General features: G+C 43.9%; 1 protein-coding gene across 3 annotated transcripts in view; it reads left to right on the top strand.

Annotated features, from left to right (window-relative positions):
• NAA25 (N-alpha-acetyltransferase 25, NatB auxiliary subunit) overlaps nucleotides 1–19,949 on the top strand; it is a 73,296-nt gene that overhangs the window by 47,676 nt on the left and 5,671 nt on the right. For all 3 annotated transcript variants that reach the window (XM_068113450.2, XM_068113452.2, XM_068113451.2), the window contains exons 12-20: nucleotides 7,164–7,914; nucleotides 8,110–8,199; nucleotides 8,528–8,708; nucleotides 13,376–13,475; nucleotides 13,702–13,859; nucleotides 17,575–17,691; nucleotides 17,914–18,247; nucleotides 19,305–19,434; nucleotides 19,612–19,677. In XM_068113450.2, the coding sequence (XP_067969551.2) occupies nucleotides 7,164–7,914; nucleotides 8,110–8,199; nucleotides 8,528–8,708; nucleotides 13,376–13,475; nucleotides 13,702–13,859; nucleotides 17,575–17,691; nucleotides 17,914–18,247; nucleotides 19,305–19,434; nucleotides 19,612–19,677 (1,927 nt within the window). The remainder of the gene's footprint in view (nucleotides 1–7,163; nucleotides 7,915–8,109; nucleotides 8,200–8,527; nucleotides 8,709–13,375; nucleotides 13,476–13,701; nucleotides 13,860–17,574; nucleotides 17,692–17,913; nucleotides 18,248–19,304; nucleotides 19,435–19,611; nucleotides 19,678–19,949) is intronic.

The raw sequence follows: 19,949 nt of genomic DNA, 5'->3' as shown, positions 1-19,949 counted from the left end.
GAAGCCCTCCGTCCGCCTGCACGCTTCGCCAGGCCCCGATGCTTTATACGCATTGTTAAAAGTAAATAATGACAGATGTTTTCTTTCACAATCTTGCGAGATTTCCAGAACTCCTCGGCGTCAAGGGAAAGATAAAATGAAAATAAACCCCTTCAGCCGGCACTTAGCTTGGCGTCCCAAAGAGTACTTTCAGGAGCTTGGCGGCTGTTGAAACTGGGTTAGCCACTCATGCGGGAAGTGGTCCAAAATGGCGGTGTCGAACACCACGCGTCGAAGACACAACAAGCGTGAGGCGAGCAGATTAGACGGCCTCCTTTCGATTCTCTACCGTCACGTCAAGATTGGCTAAGTAACGACCAAATGTATTGCGGTCAAAAGAAATCAGCCAGATAGACATATACCAAATTGTGTATTTTAGTATGATTTCCAATTAGACACTCAAATGTTATACAATGTAGCTTTAGAGTAGTGAAAATAAATCTTTGTTTGGTAAAACGCAATAATACATAATGTGATGTCTGTTTCCTCACCAAACCCCAATTATGGTCTCGTAATGCACATCAAACGCACAGCAAGCATTGATAAGGAACCGGTTACCTTGGATTTCAATCAGAGGATCCATAGCAAGTATGGTAGAGAATCCTTCGTTTGAATCAATGGTGTTTTTTTTTTGTTTGTTTGTTTTTTGTTTTTTTTGTATACAAGATCGAGGCTCGTGAAAGAGCTAACATTAATCACACAAAAAGACAAACCGACACACAAAACACAAAAAACAAGGGGAGCGGCAGACAAGATGGGGAGAGAGGGGGAAGGACACAAAAGAGAGGGGGAAGAGGGGTAAGGACACAAACACAACATTTGAGAGCAGGAACATCGGGAGGACTTGGGGGGAGGTGGGAGAGGAATAAAACATATGAACACTGCAAGGACTCTGGGGTGAATTACCGGGGGTAGAAAAGATCAAGGTTTTCGATGGGGGAAGATAAGAGATGGTGGTGAACAGCTGTTTTAAAGACCTGGAGGGAGGAGTGGGATTGAAGGGAGTGGGGGAGTTTGTTCCAGAGGCGGGAGAAAAGGGGAATGAAAGAGTGAAGGTGAGCAGAGAGCCTAGACTTTGGCAGTTTAACCATAAGAGGGTTGCGGGCAGATCTTGTGCGACCTGAAGGAATATTGGGGGGACAGAGCACAGAGAGAGCTGGGGGAGCAAGGCCGGAGAGGAGTCGGTAGAAGACAGAAAGACCACCAACCTGCCTGCGGTGAGTGAGTGAAAGGCCCTCGGTGTTGACTACATCGCAGGAGATTCCAATGATTCTGAAAGCTTTGGCCTCAACAGCGTGAAGCCAAGCAAGGTGTGAGGCAGGAGCACCAGCCCAGAGGGGGGAACAGTATTCCATTGAGCTGCGGATGAAAGCCTTGTATGTGGTGAGGAGCTCAGGTGTGCCAAGGAAGGACTTCGCACGACGGAGGATGCCCAGTCGGCGACTGGCTTTGGAGGCCAGCTTGGAAATGTGGTTTTCCCAAGAAAGATCATGGCAGATAGTGAGACCCAAAAGCTTGAGCGACAGAACTTCTTGGAGAGAATTGTTGAGAAAGTAGATGGGAGGGTTGTCCAGTCGGTCCTTTCGGAGAGACATTGTAAGAGTGTGAGATTTGTCAGGATTGAAAGACATGTTCCACTTGTTTGACCAGTCTGTGATTTTGTCCAGGTCTGCAGAGAGTGAGGAGGCTGCAGACTGCCGATCTGAGGGATGAGGAATGGAGCGACAGAGAGTAGAGTCGTCAGCAAAGAGATAGAGAGGATTTTCAAGAGAGTCAGAGAGATCATTGATGAAGACCAGAAAAAGCACAGGCCCAGAACACTACCTTGGGGAACTCCAGCCTGAACAGGAAGAGGAGATGAGAGAAACCCATTCAGGGCCACACGTTGACTACGACCAGAGATAGGGAGATAGGGAGAGATAGGGAGGTTAGTCTGAGGAAGTCTGCCAGCCATGCGTGGAGATTTCCATGGATACCAAAGGAGGAGAGTTTGGTGAGCAGAGCAGGGTGCCAGACCGTATCGAAGGCACGTGAAATGTCAAGGGAGACAGCTCTAATTTCCTGTTTGGCGTTGAGGACCTCCATCCATTGTTGAGAAAGCAAAAGCAGCATGTCCAGAGTAGAGTGACCAGGTCTGAAACCAAATTGATGATCAGAGATCAAGCCATTGGAGAAGAGGAAAGATTTAATATCTGAAGCAATGATGGATTCCATGACTTTGCTGATAATTGGGAGAAGGCTGATTGGTCTGTAGTTGCTGGGATCTGTTTTTGCACCTTTTTTGTGCAAAGCGGTGATGGTGGCTGATTTCCAAGCAGATGGCAGATGACCTTGAGCAAAAGAGAGGGTGAAGAGAACAGAAAGAGGGAGTGAAAGAGCAGAAGAACATGATTTTAGGACCCGTGGGCTGATGCCGTCAGGACCAGTTGCAGAATCAGAGTCGAGGTCCACCTTGTCAGGAGGAAAGGACACAGAGTCCAGGAGCAGCTGGGTACGACTGGGTACGGTGGGTACAGAGAGGGATGGGTTTGGGACACAAGATTTAGAGGCAAACACAGAGTTGAGGCATTCAGCTTTTTCACGTGCGGAGTCAGCCGTTAAGCCGTTTGAGGTGAGGGAGGGGATGGAGGGGGAACAAACACCAGAAACAGATTTGACCAGACGCCACCAGGATTTGGAAGAGGGAGACAGATAAGAGAGTTCGGTCTTGAGAATGGTGAGATATTGTTTCCTGGCTCTCCTGAGGGTGGACACACACTTGTTTCGGGCTTTGTGAAAGGAAATGAGATTTCCTTCCGTTGGATTTGCTTTCCAGGAGACGAAAGCAAGTTGTTTCAGGGCAACAGCCTCACCACAAGATTCCGTGTACCATGGACGGGAGGAAGGGTATGACAACTGAAGACGAGATGGGATAAATCTGTGCATGAGAGAGAGCAATTTACTTTGAAAGAATTCCCAGGATGAGTTGATGTCAGAGGCGGTAGAGATGGGAGACCAGTCCAGATGATTGATGGCTGCTTGAAGACCGTGCCAGTTGGCCTGAGTGAAATGCCAGACTCGTCGACGCTGAGGAGGCTCTCTGAGAATGGTCAGAGAGATGTCCACTTTGACAAGCACATGATCAGATGAGCCGATTGGAGCAGAAGAAGAGCAGCAGACATTTTCAGGGAAGTTTGTCATAACCAAATCCAGAAGAGAAGATGTTTGTTTTAATATAGGTTTTCCTGGCCAATTTCAAACAAATTTCATTCAATTTAATGCCCAACAACAACATGCATTTTAAAGGCCATTTTCCCTGCTCGAGTGGGGGTTAGCCTACCCAACTCATTCTCAACTCATTCAGTTAGGTTAATACCCAACTCATTCAATTAAATGTGAAAATGAATGCACCTTTATTTCATCATTCAATGAGCAAAAAGGGTTCATTCAATTTCATTAGTTGAGCATGAGTTAGACTTTTAACCTCATTCAGTTGCAAAATAGGTACATTCCAATTTAAAATATCTAGTTCCTTCAATTTGTATTTTCAATTGATTTTCTGAAATTTGGAGAATATGTTTTTCACATTGAAGTTGTGGCTTACAATGTGTAAATTAATCTGGAAAAAGTCTGATTTAATGCATTTTAATTCCAGGCTATAAGGCAACAAAAGGTGAAAATTTTAAAAGGGGCTGTAGACTTTCTAAAGGCACTGTTTATCTGTGTATGTATACAGTATATATATACAGTCACGTGAAAAAGTAAGTACACCCCATGTAAAGTTTTGACTTTTTCAACATATTTCAACACGCAGCTATTTGATCTTCATTTCAACAATATTGATAGATAAAGGTGATATAATATAACAAATATCATGAAAGATTTCCATTTTGTAGTCCATTGTATAATTTAAATAAACATAAATGCAAATTTCGTATGTGGAAAAAGTAAGTACTGTTTATATATGTATATATATATATACTGTATATATATGACTGTTTGCTTTTAAACTCTCTGGTCACACACAGTCAGTCATGGCTGTTGTCTACCGCCCTCCCAAACCACACCCATCATTCCTGTCTGACTTCTCCTACTTTCTGACCCAGCTATGTTCCCTCTCCCCCTCAATCCTCCTCCTTGGTGATTTCAATATCCACATGGACTCCACTGACTCCACGCTAACCACTGACTTCACTGATTTACTCACCTGCTTTAACCTCACTCAACATGTCAACTTTCCTACCCATAACCGTGGTCACATTTTGGACCTTGTCTGCTCTACTGGACTAATTTTGTACCATCTCTCTGGCTCCGACCTCACTCTCTCTGACCACCTAGCCATCACTCTGACCATCAACATCCCCACCCCAGCACCAAGGCATTATCGCACTATCAACTTCCGTAAGCTAAACGCTCTTTCACCTGCCTCATTCTCATCGACCCTCTCTGAAAAAATGTCCACTTCTCCCTTCGTTGACCTCCACACCCCTTCTGACCTCACTGACTACTACAACCACACTCTCTCCTCCTGCCTTGACCAACTTGCGCCTATAAAAACCAAAACAGTTTCTTTCACCCATTCTGCTCCCTGGTTTACCCCTGAACTCCGCCTGATGAAAACTCGTGCTCGCCAACTTGAAAGACTCCGCAATAAAACAGGTCTCACAGTTCACTCCCAGGCCTACAAGGACCACATACAACACTATAAAGATGCCCTCTCCTGCGCCCGCTCCGCCTACTACTCTCAAATTATCCACTCTGGCTCCGGAAACCCAAAAGCACTCTTCTCTACAATAAACAAACTCCTCAGCCCCCTGAACACCACCACCCAGTCATTCACAATAGACAACTGCATCTCCTTCCTTTCATTCTTCCAACGCAAAATTGAAAACATCTACAACAGCTTGACCACCGCCGCACCCGCTCCCCCTCAAACCACCTGCCCCCCCTTATCCTGCCATCCCCTGTCTCAATTCTCCCCAGTCTCCCCTACTGACCTCTCTGAACTCCTCATCGGAATGAAAACTGCCACCTGCACTCTTGACCCCATCCCCTCCAGCTTTGTCAAGGCCTCCCTTCCTGCTCTCTCTCCACTTATCATTGCAACAATAAACTCCTCCCTGTCTACAGGCATCGTCCCACCATCCCTCAAAATTGCTGCTGTTACCCCCATTCTGAAAAAACCTGGACTAAACCCTGACACCCTAAATAACTTCAGACCCATCTCCAACCTACCCTTTCTGTCAAAGGTTTTGGAACGCGCTGTAGCCACTCAACTCAAACATCACCTCTCTGCCAATAACCTGTATGAAACATTCCAATCCGGATTCCGCTCCAACCACAGTACTGAAACTGCTCTCCTCAAAATCACCAACGACCTTCTCCTCTCCTCTGACGCTGGCAACCTCAACATTCTCATCCTCCTCGACCTCAGCGCCGCCTTTGACACCATCGATCACACCATCCTCCTCACCCGACTTGAAACCACCTTTAACATTACCGGCACTGCCCTCTCTTGGATTAAATCATACCTCTCTGACAGACGTCAGTTCATCTCCATCAATAACTGCAAATCCCCCACTGCTCCCCTCCCCCAAGGTGTCCCCCAAGGTTCAGTTCTTGGCCCCCTCCTCTTCATCCTTTACCTGTCCCCCCTCGGTCACTTAATCCGCCGTCATGGTCTCCAATTCCACTGCTTCGCCGATGACATCCAGCTTTTCATCTCCACCAAGTCCATCTCCACCGCCACCCACTCTATCCTGACAAACTGCATCACTGAAATAAAATCCTGGCTTCAAATCAACTTCCTCAAACTTAACTGTGATAAATCTGAAATAATCATCATTGGCCCAAAAACGCTCACCAAGTCCACCCATAACTTTGCCCTCAACATCGACGGTTTCCCAGTATCCACCTCCCCTCACATCCGGAATCTTGGCATCATCTTTGACCAAACCCTCTCCTTCGACAAATACACTAAACAGATCACAAAGACAGCCTTCTTTCACCTGAAAAACATCGCCCGTCTCCGTCCATCCCTCTCCTCCGTGGCTGCAGAAACCCTCATCCACGCCTTCATCACTTCCCGTCTGGACTACTGCAATAGCCTCCTTTATGGTTCACCCTCAACAATCACCAATAAACTCCAATACATTCAGAACTCCGCTGCCCGTCTACTCACCCATTCCCGGACCCGTGACCACATCACCCCCGTCCTTTACAAGCTTCACTGGCTCCCCATCTCCCAGAGAATCCAGTACAAAATCCTCCTCTTGACCTACAAAGCCCTCCATAACCTGGCCCCATCCTACCTGGCTGACCTCCTCTCCAGACACACTCCCACCCGCAACCTCCGCTCTGCTGGTACCAACCTCCTGACCCCCCCCCATCCGGACCAAATTTAGATCCTGGGGGGACAGGGCCTTCTCCATCGCTGCTCCCACCCTCTGGAACTCGCTACCTCACACCATCAGAGACTCCTCCTCACTCACCACATTCAAAACATCACTCAAGACCCACCTGTTCAACACTGCATTCAACATTTAACCCACAGCATCTAACCCCTGACTATCTCCTCTCCTTCTCCCTCCTTTGTGCTTTGAATATTTCCCTATTGATTCTTCTTTTTTTTTGCAATTGTCTTTATGTTTTGCTATGCATTATGTTTTGCACTCTGTCAAAGCGTCTTTGGGCTTCCTGAAAAGCGCTATATAAAATAAATGCATTATTATTATATATATATATATATATATATATATATATATATATATATATATATCCATATCCACCATACTCTGTGATGTAATGGTTGGTTCAAGCATCTGCTCTCGAGTCTGGAAGGTCGGTGGTTCAAAACCTGGCCAAGTCATACCAAAGACATTGAAAATGGTGTGTGCTGGTTCCTTGTTTGACGCACAACATTTTAAAAGGATAGAGCACAGACAAACAATGCTGGGGAGGCAATGGAAAACCACCCAGTATAACTTTTGCCTAGAAACTGCTTCAGTAACATCAACTTTAAAAAAAGAAAAGAAAAAGTATGTACATACATATATATCCATTCTCTCTCTCTCTCTCTCTGTCTCTCTGTCTCTCTGTCTCTCTGTCTCTCTCCATTTTGTGCAACCTCAATTTTTCCTCCCCAGTTTCTCTCGACCCTTTTGGATTCGCTTCCAAATGATCCGGATAAGGAGACTGGGATGAGGAATGCTACGCTTGCTCTCAGTAACTCTCCACTGCCTGCCAACAAGGTCAAGCTTCCCTCCAATAGTTCTGCATTGATTTGCCCTGACGATGGTATTGATCAAGCACTGGATGTTTCATCTCCACACTTGGTATTGCAGTGTCTGAGTAATGGCGGTTTCAATGCTTCTGTGGATACCGAGGCATGCAATAGCCTGGGATGTGCTGCCGATGAATCTTCAAACAATGGGACTCTGCCCTTTGGCAATTTAACTCCAACTCACAGTAATGAGGAGCTGCTGTCGGACAATGCAACTTCATCATCTTTTACACTATCCCCAATGTCTAGCGATAACCCATGCAGCCTTGCAGAACTCACTATTAAGGAGACTCAATTTTCTGCAAGAGAGAACCCACTGCTGAAACAAAGTCCACCCGTTAACAAAGATGCTGTTCGGGTTTCAACAGGCAAAGGTCTACCTGCCAATGAAATGGCTCCTCCTACCAGCATTGAAACCCCCATGTCCTCTCTCTCTTCGACATCACTCCCCAAAGTTTTCCCTCCCTTCCCACGTGGTCTTGAGGCACAGAGGCGCGGGGAGTGCCTTGCTGCGCTTGCACGTGTACTGGGCCTACACCTTAGCCTGGAAGCTGACGTGCGCCTCAAACTTGCACAAACTGCTGCACGGCTATTTCGCCACACACTCACTCTGGGTAATGAGAATCGACTTTGTTGAAAATGAAAAATAAATATTCACTCATTTTATGTCGAACAATACACACGGGATTTAACATGAAAAAGATTCACTGAATTAGTGTCGCCTTTCATTGAGCTGTGACGATATTTTTTCACCAAATATGGATCAAATCATTGTATTCCGGCAATTATATATTGTCCATCCTTTTCAGATGAGTGCTTGCTGCGTACGGATATGCGTCCTGGTGAGGGTTTCTGCTTGCTCGCCACACACCTGTTGCTTGATGAATGGAGGGAGAGCGGTGAGATCTTTGGCTTATATGTCACCGTTTGCGGCTTTTAATGGGGTGGGATATCACAAAGGTGAAACTCATGTCAGCCGGTGTGTGCTGGGCCTGTTTTTGATGCCAGAAATTGATGCGTTGTAGGACATTAGTTTTAAAGTGTCAATATGATCAAGCAACTGGGCTAAAGCTCTGTACTTTTTCTTAAGTACAGCTTGTGTTTTGTGTACCATACATGATGTAAAATCCTGGGGTTAGTTTGCAATAAAATGGTTCGGCTCTTTTCTTTTTCTTTCTTTCGTGTGTGTATTGTGTTTCTGTTTTGTTTGTATGCACATACGTCTAGGGCAGGGCCGGGCGATTTGGCGTGCCCTCGGTTTGTTAGAATGGGCCGTGATGCAGTGTCCCGCTGCGCCGCAGCTACGACTGGCTCAGCTGCGCTTGTACGGAGAAATTGGAGCGTTATCGGGGAGTCTCGCAGCTTACGCAGCCCTGGAGCCCAAACATGTTCAGCATGAGAGCATGGGGTGAGCCAGGATTATTTTACTCTGTTATGTTGGTGTCTGAGCTTGTGTTGGTATTTCAAATGTCTGAAAGTATATGTCTGAAATTAAGTATTTCAGTCTATAATCAAAAACAATTTCACCTTTTTATCGCATATCTACCCCCACTATAAGCTCCTTGAAAGTTATTTCTGTACACATAAATGGATGGCTGCATAGCCTAGACCGAGATCTGTACACAGTCACTTCTGAGCTGTCCAGCCTGGGTTTGAATCCCCATCGAGGTATAAACTGCCATCCTGGAGTTTTGCAGGCAGGGTGAGGTATCAATGCGTTCTCATCATCGATCGGATGGATGTTGCAGATCCGTCTACGTTGAAGGACCCACGGTATATTTTGTGAAGAGTAGGGATGTTTTCACAGATTCATTGAACAAATCACAAATTCCTGCATAAAGTGTGGGGAGCAAGTGGTCAGGTCTTCTTGGATATCCTTCGGAACACCAAGTTACACTTCTTGTAATGTCAGAGTGCGGTTGTTGTCTTGTTCAGCAGATTCACTGGCTCCACAAACAACCTTGAAAGTGACAGCATTTTTCATTCGCTGGAAACTCAGTTGTTTTGACCAGGGACCCATCCTAATGACTTTGTTAAAAAATAAATATCGTTTCTAAAAAAAATTTTAAACATTGGATTTCAGTCGTTGGGCATGAGAGAATGACCTGAGTTGAAAAGGCATAAGTGTAATGCCAAATGTGTGAGAGTTGGCAGGTAAGAAAACGTAAACTGTTCAGTAAAGGTACGTAAAGAGTTTTATTTTGATTGCACGACAAAATAGCTTGTCGATTATGTGTGAAAACACTTGCACTAATTGGTGTTGCTATTATATAATGGGCAGCAATAATTAGTGGGTTCAGCAATACAGTGCACATAGTGCAGTAAATAAAATCAGTGTTTATTATATGTAATATGTACAGTCGATAGTCCCCGGGCTTGTCGTAAGAATCCAAGGTAGACAGAACAAATGTGTGATGAACACCAACAAATGAAAACAGACTTTTTAGAAAATTGTTTTCTCCATATAAAAATTGAAAAACAGAAAATTGTTTTCTCTTTTTGTTTATATGCCAAAATATTCTATATAAAAAGAAGAAGAAACCTCACACCTTGAAGAATGGTCCTGCATTGTGTCCCACTCACTCTCGTTTTCCTTTCTATTACTATGCATAGACCCTGGTGTTGGGCTAGCGGCTAGGGTGCCAGCTTAGGATCCTAGGATCCTGGGTTCGAATCCCGGTTGATCGCTGAATTAACGCCAGGGGGGTTGACTCAGCCTGTCATCCTTCCGAGGTCGGCTAATTGAGTAGCAGTTCACTGGTAATTCCCTGCTTGTCGTAAAAGGCGACAAAAAGGGTTGGCGGCAGGAAGGGCATCCGGCCGTAAAACATTGCTTCAAAAAGGGGACCCAAAAAACAACAACAACCACGGTCCCCGAAAAAGGCCAACCCCCGCTTTGCGGGGTAAAATGGCCTCTAAAGGTGTTTTTTTTTTTTTTTTTTCCTATGCATAGAGATAGTTTTGTTTACTTTTCGTGGAATCCCCTTTCAAGTTGTCAAAAATTTGACTAGTCATGGACCTTCCCACTATAAAATGTAGTAGATTTGTGAACAATTCCTGAGCGTTAACTATTTTTTAGTTTGGCTCTCTCAGAAAAAAAGAAGAAGAATGACAAAACAAAAGAATGACAGAACGACTCTTTTGGGTTGGTCAATTATGTATTTTACCGATGTTGTCCAAAAGCTTCATGAATGGTATTGAATGTGAAATTCTCCACGGACGACTGACTGGTCGGTACTTTATGGGTTTCAAAGTTTGTATCTTGATTGATTTTTTTTTTGAGGATTTGTGTTGGATTAAACCTACTGAGTGTCCGGGTTATCCCTGCATAAGTAAGTCTCATGACTTCCTGATAATTTTCCCACTTCTATGATTGGCTTACAATTTTATTAGCCCATCCCCATGCACAGCAGGAGATGGGGTTTTGCAATCACTTCTGTGTGTCTGTGTGTATGTATGTGTGTACGTGCATGTGCGTGTATCTGTGCATGTGTCTGTGCGTGTGTTTGTGCGTGTGTGCGTGTGTGCGTGTGTCTGTGTGTTTGTCTGTGCGTGTGTCTGGGTGTGTGTCCATGTTGTAACTTTTTACTATTGTAAACATTTTTACTATTGTAATTATTTAATAATTAACTAATAATTATAATGTAATTTTACTATTGTAATTATTTTACTATTGTAATTTTACTATTGTCATCAAATTTTCACCAAAGCTTTATTATGATAATATGGAGAAGACAAATTAATAATTTTGTCAAAATGTCAAAACATTAAAGGTCAGTGTCACCTTAAATTATCAATTTTCATACAATTGGCCTGAAATTTAAATTTACCATTTGAGTTTTGTCATCAAAATTTCAACAATGCTTTAATATGAGAATATGAAGAAGGCAAATTAATGATTTGGTCAAAAGGTCAAAGGTCAGCATCACATAAAATCGCCAATTTTCACATGATTGACCTGAAATTTTAAGAATTTGCATATTGGGTCACTGAATTGGTTCACTAATGAAAACGTAGGAGTCGATTGTTTAGTTTTTTTAGATCAAAAGGTCAACGTTGCATGAAGTTGTCAATTTTCATCCAATTGACTTGAAATTTAAGAATTTGCATGTTGGGTCACTGAATTGGTTCACCAATTAAAAGCTAGAAGCTCATTATTTTTTTTAGATCTAAAGCTCAAATGCCAAGGCTGCATGAAATCAAATTTCATTTTCTATTTTTTTTTTGAACTGCTTTTGTTATTTTGAGCATACGGAAGAAGACGAACACGTCTGAATACAAACGGACGCGGACGGGCTTTGCATTTTCAGATGCTTTCTAATTACCCTCGCCTGAGGAGAGGGTATTGCATTTGAGTGCATTTGTTTGTCTGTCTGTTTGTCCGCACAGAATAAATATGATTTTCTTTGCAACCCTTGGTCTGATTGACAGGAAATTTTCACCATAGGTGCAACTCCACCGAATATTTTTTAATGATAATTATGATGTCATAGGTCACGTGGTTCGGCCGCCATGTTGGAAAAGCTGAAAAACTTTGCACCTCTATATCTCCGAAAGCGCCAAATAGAAAAAATTGAGACATGGCTCATTGTATGGAGCTCTCCATGGGGAATAAAATATGTTAATGATGATCTCATAGGTGCCTCCATTATAAAGTCATAATTCGACAAGTACAAAACTTCATTCTATCAAGATAAAATTTATTGAGCATCATGTAGGCATAAACTGGTGGAGGGAAAAAAATAATGACGCCATCGGTCACGTGGTTCGGCCGCCATCTTGGAAAAACAGAAAACATTTGCACCTCTATATCTCTGAAAGCGCTGAATATAAAAAATTGAAACATGGCTCATTATAAAGAACTCTCCATGTGGAATGACATCTGTTAATGATGATGTCATAGGTGCCTCCATTATGACATCATAATTTGACAAGTACAAAACTTCATCCGATCAAGATGAAATTTATTGGGCATAATCTAGGAATAAATTAGTGGAGAAAAAAAAAATGATGACGTCGTCGGTCACGTGGTTCGGCCGCCATATTTGTTTTAACACAAAAGCCTTAAAAACCACTGAAAATACATCCTGGCAATGGTTTGCAATCTCTGATAGCTCTTTCTTGTTATGACTTGTTCTACCAGCACTCACCAGGTAGGTCACCAGGTAATTACTCACCAGGTAATACGATGCACATTTATGTGGAGAGAATTAATGTCCTCACCTAACCGTTAGGACTATGAATTTATTTTTACCTCCTAATACCCACGCAGTACATTCCGAGTGCAACCCCCAGTTTTAAACGTATTCATTCAAAGCGATTCAAGAGTGCATAGAAAATCAAGCTTATAGACGTCATAAACCGACACTTCCTAAACTAGAACGGCATTCGGTAGAGCGCACACCTCCACCTTGCTTACGTTTTGTGGAAGTAAACGCCACCAGTTTACATTTTGTGCGCGCACACACACACACACACACACACACACACACACACACACACACACACACACACACACACACACACACACACACACACATATCAACACACGCCTTTTATTATAGATTTCACACTTGCTCGGATCTGGGAATTCGACCAACAGGTATACGCAATTAATACACACACACTGCCTTTCAGATTACCTTTGCACCTTAGCATGTGCTCACACAAAAGATCACGTGTAACAACCACATTACAAGACTGTTAACTTTTTTATTGATCCGGGAGGTCGTTTTGTACATCAAAACATTGTTTTGTGCATGGATCGTTTTGTACACCCATATTCAACATTGTCAATATGAATGTTCAAGGCACGGTAATGAGGTTGCCCTACTAGGCAACCAAGTCATTAGTTTCATCGGGCAACTGTTAACGTTGAGCCTTGCATTTTAACTTACTAACAATATTATTACAAAGCGTTGGTGATAGTCGGATTATGAAGCTTAATTAAAACCTTCACTTGGTTTTTGGTTGTTTTTTTTCTCAGCCAACCAGTATTTTACCATGAAAGTTAACTTTGTCAAGTTAAGTTAACTTGAGCATGCTTGTCTGTGTGTGTTCAACACTCTCTGTCAGTTATCTGGTGATGTCTCAGGTGCCAGCTTCTGGGCAGTTTTTCACTGCCGGGCTGGTGTACTCGCCTCTTCTGAAGTTTCACCGGGCACAGCATAAGGAGGCGAGTTTCTCTCTCTCAGTCGCCCTTCCTCACATTTATCTTCCTGACAATCATTGCAAACGTCTCTCTTGGGCGATAGTTGTGGATAAGTATGTAAAGTTGTGGAGCTCTTTCGGTCTTCCTCGATTTTCTCCTGTGTCCTTGCCTTCACATACCCTTTTTAATTTCTTTCTCATCATGCTCAAATTTACCCTCTTGCCTTTCTCCACTGCCTTTTGTTTCACAGACGGCAGAGTACATTATCCAGGCGTTCAAATTTGGCTCATTTGCTCAAGTTCCTGAAGTGGTGTCATTCCGTGAGCGCCTTTCTGCTTCGCTGGATCTCGCATTGGCTCGCACCGAACTGGCCCTCCTTGTCACCCTCGTGGGAATAACACCACAAGGGTGATTTGGGGATAAGATGTCATGAGAATGGTTTCGCTTATTGTTGATGAGGGATCATCACAACTTTTCACGAGTGGTTAGCAATAACGTTCCTTTTTGTGTCCCCCTTTTTAAATTCCGATGGATGTCTATATTTACATAATAGATGAACGACAAAAGGACATGGATACTTTATTCATTTTTTATTTATTTATATCAAGTCGAGTCTTGTATAGGGGCTAATACATAGAACATGTAACAAAGAAAGCAGGAGACGAGGGGGCGAGAGAGAGGCAAGCCCAACAATAGTAGGAACAGGAATATCAGGAGATCTGTGGAGGAGAGAGGGCTGGGGTGGGATACACAGGATAAACAAGATGAACACCACAGGGACTTTCAGGAAAGCAAACAGTGAATTTGAAGGAGATGGGTTTAAGGTGGATTAACGGGGGGAGAAAAGATAATGGTTTTGGATGAAGGCAGATAAGAGATGGTGATGAACAGCTGTTTTAAAGACCTGGAGGGAAGAGTGGGATTGAATAGAGTGTGGGAGATTGTTCCACAGGTGAGAAAAAGACCAATGAAAGAGTGAAGGTGAGCAGAGAGTCTTGATTTTGGAAGTTTCACCAGAAGAGGGTTGCTGGCATACTTTGTGTGTCTTGCAGCAATATTGGGGGAACAGAGCACAGACAGAGCAGAGGGTGCAAGACCAGAGAGGTGTCGCTACAAGACAGAACGACCACCACCCTGCCTGTAGTGAGAGAGAGCAAGACGCTCAGAATCACCTTAATCGCTGGAGATTCCATTGATTCTAAAAGCCTTGGTTTCTACAGCGTGAATCTGAGCTAGGTGTGAGGCAGGAGCACCAGCACAGAGGGGAGAGCAGTACTCCAAGCTGCCGATGAAAGCTTCGTAAATGGTTCGGAGCTCAGTTGTGCCAAGGAAGGACTTCGCACGACGTAGGATGCCCAGTCGGCAGCTGGCTTTGGAGGCCAGCTTGGAAATGTGGCTTTCCCAGGAAATATCATGACAGATCGTAAAACCCAAAATCTTGAGTGATAGAACTTCCTTGAGAGGATTGTTGAGAAAGTAGATGGGAGGGTTTTCCAGACAGTCCTTTTGGAGTGACATAGTGAGAGTGTGAGATTTGTCAGGATTGAAAGACATGTTCCATGCGTTTGACCAGCTTGTAATTTTATCCAGGTCTGCAGAGAGTGAAGAGGCTGCTGCCTGGCTATTTGAGGGATGAGAGGGTGAACGGCAAAGAGTGGAGTCATCAGCAAAAAGATCGAGGATTTTCCAGAGTTTGAGAGATCATAGATGAAGACCAGAAAAAGCACAGGGCCCAGAACACTGCCTTGAGGAACTCCAGTCAGGAAAGGAAGAGGAGATGAGAGAATTCTATTGAGAGCCACACGTTGACTACGACAGGAGAGGAAGTCAGCGAGCCATGAGGAGATTTATATGGATACTATAAGAGGATAGTTTGGTGAGCAGTGTGGGGTGCCAGACCGTGTCAAAGGCATGAGATGTCAAGGGAGACTGCTCCGATCTCCTGTCTGACATTGAGGACCTCCATCCATTGTTAAGAAAGCAGAAGCAGCATGTCCAGGGTAGAGTGGCCTGGTCTGAATCCAAATTGATGATCTGAGATCAGGAAAGATTTATGATCAGAAGTGATGATGGATGCCATGACCTTGCTGATGATAGGGAGCAGGCTGATTGGACTGAAGTTGAAAGGATCTGTTTTTGCACCTTTTTGTGTAAAGCGCTAATGTTTGCTGATTTCCAAGCAGATGGCAGATGACCTTGAGCAAAGGAGAGAGTGAATATAACAGAGAGAGGGTGTGAAAGAGAGGCAGAGCAGGATTTTAGGATATGTGGGCTGATGCCGGCTGGTCCGCTTAAAGAATCGGAGTCAAGGTTTGACAGCCACTTCTCCACCTAATTGGGAGAGAAGGACACGTAGTCCAGGAGCAGCTGGGTACGACTGGGTAAGGTGGGCACAGTGCGATACGGGTTTGGGAAACAAAATTCCAAAGTAAGCACAGAGTTGAGGCATTCAGCCTTTTCACAGGCAATGTCAGCTGTGGAGCCATTTGAGGTAAAAAATTGGATGTAGGAAGAACAAGCACCAGAAACAGACTTGACCAGATGCCACCAGGATTGGGAGGAGGGAGACAGGTTTGAGAGTTCAGCCTTGAGAGTAGAGAGATATTGTTTCCTGGCTCTCCTGAGGGTAGACACGCACCTGTTCTGAGCTTTGTGAAAGGAACTGAGATTGCCTTCAGTTGGATTAGCCTTCCGTGAGGCGAAGGCAAGTTGTTTCATGGCAACTGCCTCACCGCAAGATTCAGTGTACCATGGACGGGAGGATGGGTATGACAACTGAAGACGAGATGGGATAAATCTGTGCATGAGAGAGAGCAGTTTACTTTGGAAGAATTCCCAGGAAGAATTGATGTCAGAGGCAGTAGAGATGGGAGACCAGTCCAGGTGATCGATGGCTGCATGAAGACAGTGCCAGTCAGCCTGAGTGAAATGCCAGACTTGTCGGCGCTGAGGAGGCTCTCTAAGAATGGTCAGAGAGATGTCCACTTTAACAAGCAGATGATCAGAAGAAGAGCCGCAAACATTTGCAGGGAAGTTTGTCATAAACAAGTCTAGAAGAGAAGAAGCTGCGTTGACTGAGATCTGGGTCGGGAAATTGACAGATTGTGTCAGTCCTAGTGAGTCGCAGAAGTCCTTTGCTGAGGTGCCGTGGCTGGTGAGAGAGGTACCCACTCCCAGCCAACTGGTATGATGAAAATTTAAATCGCCACATATGAGGAAGAGAGAGAGTTTGGATGAGTGGACATAAGTTGGTCCTCCTCATCTCATCCTCCCCGAGTTGAACAGGAATGCAACTTTCTAACCATGGTGACATTTGTGCAAGTTGCACAGAGAAGGTGTCATTGTTAAATCAAATGAAGAAGAAGAGCAGAGGGATGAGAAATCTTATTTTAAAAGGGAAGGGACGCATGGCAAAAATTGCAAAACATAAAATGTACAAGGAAGCAAGAGATACATATTTGTCAGGACAGAGTGTAGTAAGACACTTAAGCTAAGCATATAAACTGCCAAACTGGGAGCTGCTTGAAGTGTTACCTTAAGAAATTTGGAATTATGGAATGAAAACTGGGAGCGAATGAAACGACTTGATAAGGTGGACCGGTTTTCATGAGCAGAATGCAAAAACAATTTTAGGGTTATGTGAGCAGTGAAGTATTGCACAAGTTTGTGACAAGGTTGAAGCACAGCCATCATTAAGTGAGACTGCTTAGAAACAGACCCTTCAAGTACTCAGCAAGTCAAGAGAACAGCAAGTTGACACATCCAGGAAAAAAATGGGAAACTCGAATTTTCGGTCAGGAGAGGTGGATCAATAAAGACTTGATGAAGCGCAGCACAGATCGACAATAATAGCTAAGCAAAGGCAGACCTCCCCAAACCTCCCGACCAAAGGCAGATAATGGCACGAGGAATGCTCGAGAGGCAGTCTGCAGTGATGATAGTTGGGCGAAAGAAAGGAATATGTCCTAGTATTGGAAGATGAAAGGAAATAGAGGAAAGATGAGATATAAATGGTTCACAAGTTATAATGTTGCACATGGATGAGAACCTTGTGGAGCACCAATCTGGAAGACTCTGCTGTCAATGGAACCATTAACAACTTTTTCTTTGTTTAACCTCACAGGAACCAATCCCTACAGGAAAGCATTGCCATGGCAATGGAGGGAGACACAATCCCGTGGGATCATCTCCGTGACAACCGTGATTTCGATATATCTCAGACTTTTGAACCGAATGAACAGTGAGTTCTGTCCCTGTCTTTTGAACGACGTGAATAGTTTATTGACTTTGTTGAATTTTTCAGGTTAAAAAAAAATCTGTATATATTTGTGGTTGCCTTTCTGCCTTTTAATTTCCACATTGATATGCATCTTAAAAATCCTTATGGTTATGCTGCTATGTTGCTCTGGCTCTAGATGACCCCCCCCCCCCTCCACCCCCCTTCTACATACTCCAACCCCAGGCTGCCCCATCCATCAGATCTTTCACGCTCTATTGAAACATCTCGACTTTGGCTGCGGATTCGTGCGCTTACCCTTCGTGGGGTAACCATAGCAACAGCAGGTCTTGCAAAAGGAAGTGGTTCCACCACGGCAGTGGAGGTGCCAGAATCAGCCGGCGGGAACGCTGCAACAACTGATGGGATACCAGCGTCCATGGTTGTTAATGGTGGTGGAGTTGAAGAAGCCGGCATCAACCTATCAGCACTGTCCTCTCTGTTGAGAGAACTGATAGCCATTTACAGGCTGCTGGAGGAGAATGAGCCAGAAGAGAAGGCAAGAGAGAAAGTGGTCAAGGTGAGAGGTGCGAGGCAGAGGGGGGTCGTGGTGAAAGTGAGGTAATTGTGAAGGCTTTTAATGAGTAGCTTTCAAGTCTTTGTTGGTTACTGTCATAGAGTTACATGATACACCAGAAGCAGTATCAACTCATTCATCTTCATTAATGGGATGCTGTTGATGACTGATTTTTGTGCCTGACTGATATTCAGTTTGTCCGCCCTCCTCCCAACCTCCCTCCCTCCCCCCATCCTTGCCTTTCACAAAAATGCCACGTAGCATCCTCAGGCATTATTTTTCCATTACAAGATGCTGCATAGGGGTCTATTTACATATTACATTCAAAATAATTGTAGAATTGGCTCCAACCAGAAGGTTAAAGTGACCACCTCAATCCCATATGGAATCTTTGGGATTTCATGTAACAATGGATACATCAGATATGAAAGGAGGCCGAGTCTCAGGGTCTGCTTCTTGCTCACTGCAGGCAGATTGATGACCTTGAAGTTTTTTGCCAGCTCTATTCTGGTCCTGCCCTCCTTTCAGCCCCTCCAAGTCACATGCATTCTACCAGAAACCCTATCCATGTTAGTCTCCTGAAATTGAAACTTAAGTCAATGCTATTCATTCAGCTCCCTCTTCTTCTTGTGCAAGAGTCTTCCTGAGTCTGTTTTCTGTATCTCTTCCCTCAAAATCTGTGCCCTTCATGTCTTTCCCATTTCCACCTCTCAGCTTTACTACACCCGCTGAGATCATACCCCCACCTTTCACCTGCAACTCCTCTTGTTCCTATTTTTTTTTCACCCCCATCTTGTGTGCACTTCTATGAGCTTCAACACATTTATTGTAAAAAGGTAGTTTAATCCACTATATTTAAAGCTATTCTCTAATTTTTGGCCAAGAAATGTTGTAAAGATCTGATTATTATATCCCAAGTGAGAATAAACATGTTAAGAGTTCTATTTCATGAGATATTTACCTTCTGTCCGAAGGTATACCTTGTTAATGATGACTCGTTTACTGTATACATTCCTCATGGCTCTCCCTTGTCTCCCCACTTGTTGGCTTCCTCTTTTAGCAACCTGTGTTTTTACCTGCCAATCCTCCACTGCGAGACTTCATATGCAGTGGAACATGGAGATGTCACCTGGAAGCTTTTAACCTCACACATGCACTCCTCACACTGCATAACTGTGGAATAACACATGGTAATAAATATCTCATCTTAAGTGTAACACACCTGCTACAGCTTTCACTTTACTCAACTTTATATTCAATAATCCCATTCCTCGTGCTCTTATCACCCACCCACTCCCTTCATCCACTGATTCCCCCCAGTTATTACATAAAAGTCTTGAGTTGTCTTTATTTTCCTGCTATTTCAGACGAATCAAGTACTATTCAGAACAAAATCTGCGGTCATTTCAATGCACTGCGAGATCATTTTGAAGGTAAGTCTTATGTTGGTCAAGGTTTGACCTCTGGAAACGAAAAGTAAATTTGACTCGATGGTGAAACAGCAATCATTTAAAAAAAAAAAATTTTCTCTGCAAGAGCAAGGCTCATGGAAGAGCAAGGTTGAATTGACAGGGTAGTGAAGCAATAATTGGGCACAAACAGCAAGGGAATGGCTAAACACGAAAGGAAGAGAGAAAGAGTGAAGAGGTGAAAACACTTAAAAATCAGCAAGTACGAGAGTTGGGTTAGTAAGGGTTAATGGGGG

The sequence above is a fragment of the Myxine glutinosa genome, chromosome 4 (assembly GCF_964187855.1).
Source record: "Myxine glutinosa chromosome 4, kmMyxGlut1.1, whole genome shotgun sequence".
In the NCBI taxonomy this organism is placed as follows: Eukaryota; Metazoa; Chordata; class Myxini; order Myxiniformes; family Myxinidae; genus Myxine; species Myxine glutinosa.
The sequence above is the reverse complement of the archived record's forward strand: the minus strand, read 5'-3'. Positions and strand labels throughout refer to the sequence as shown.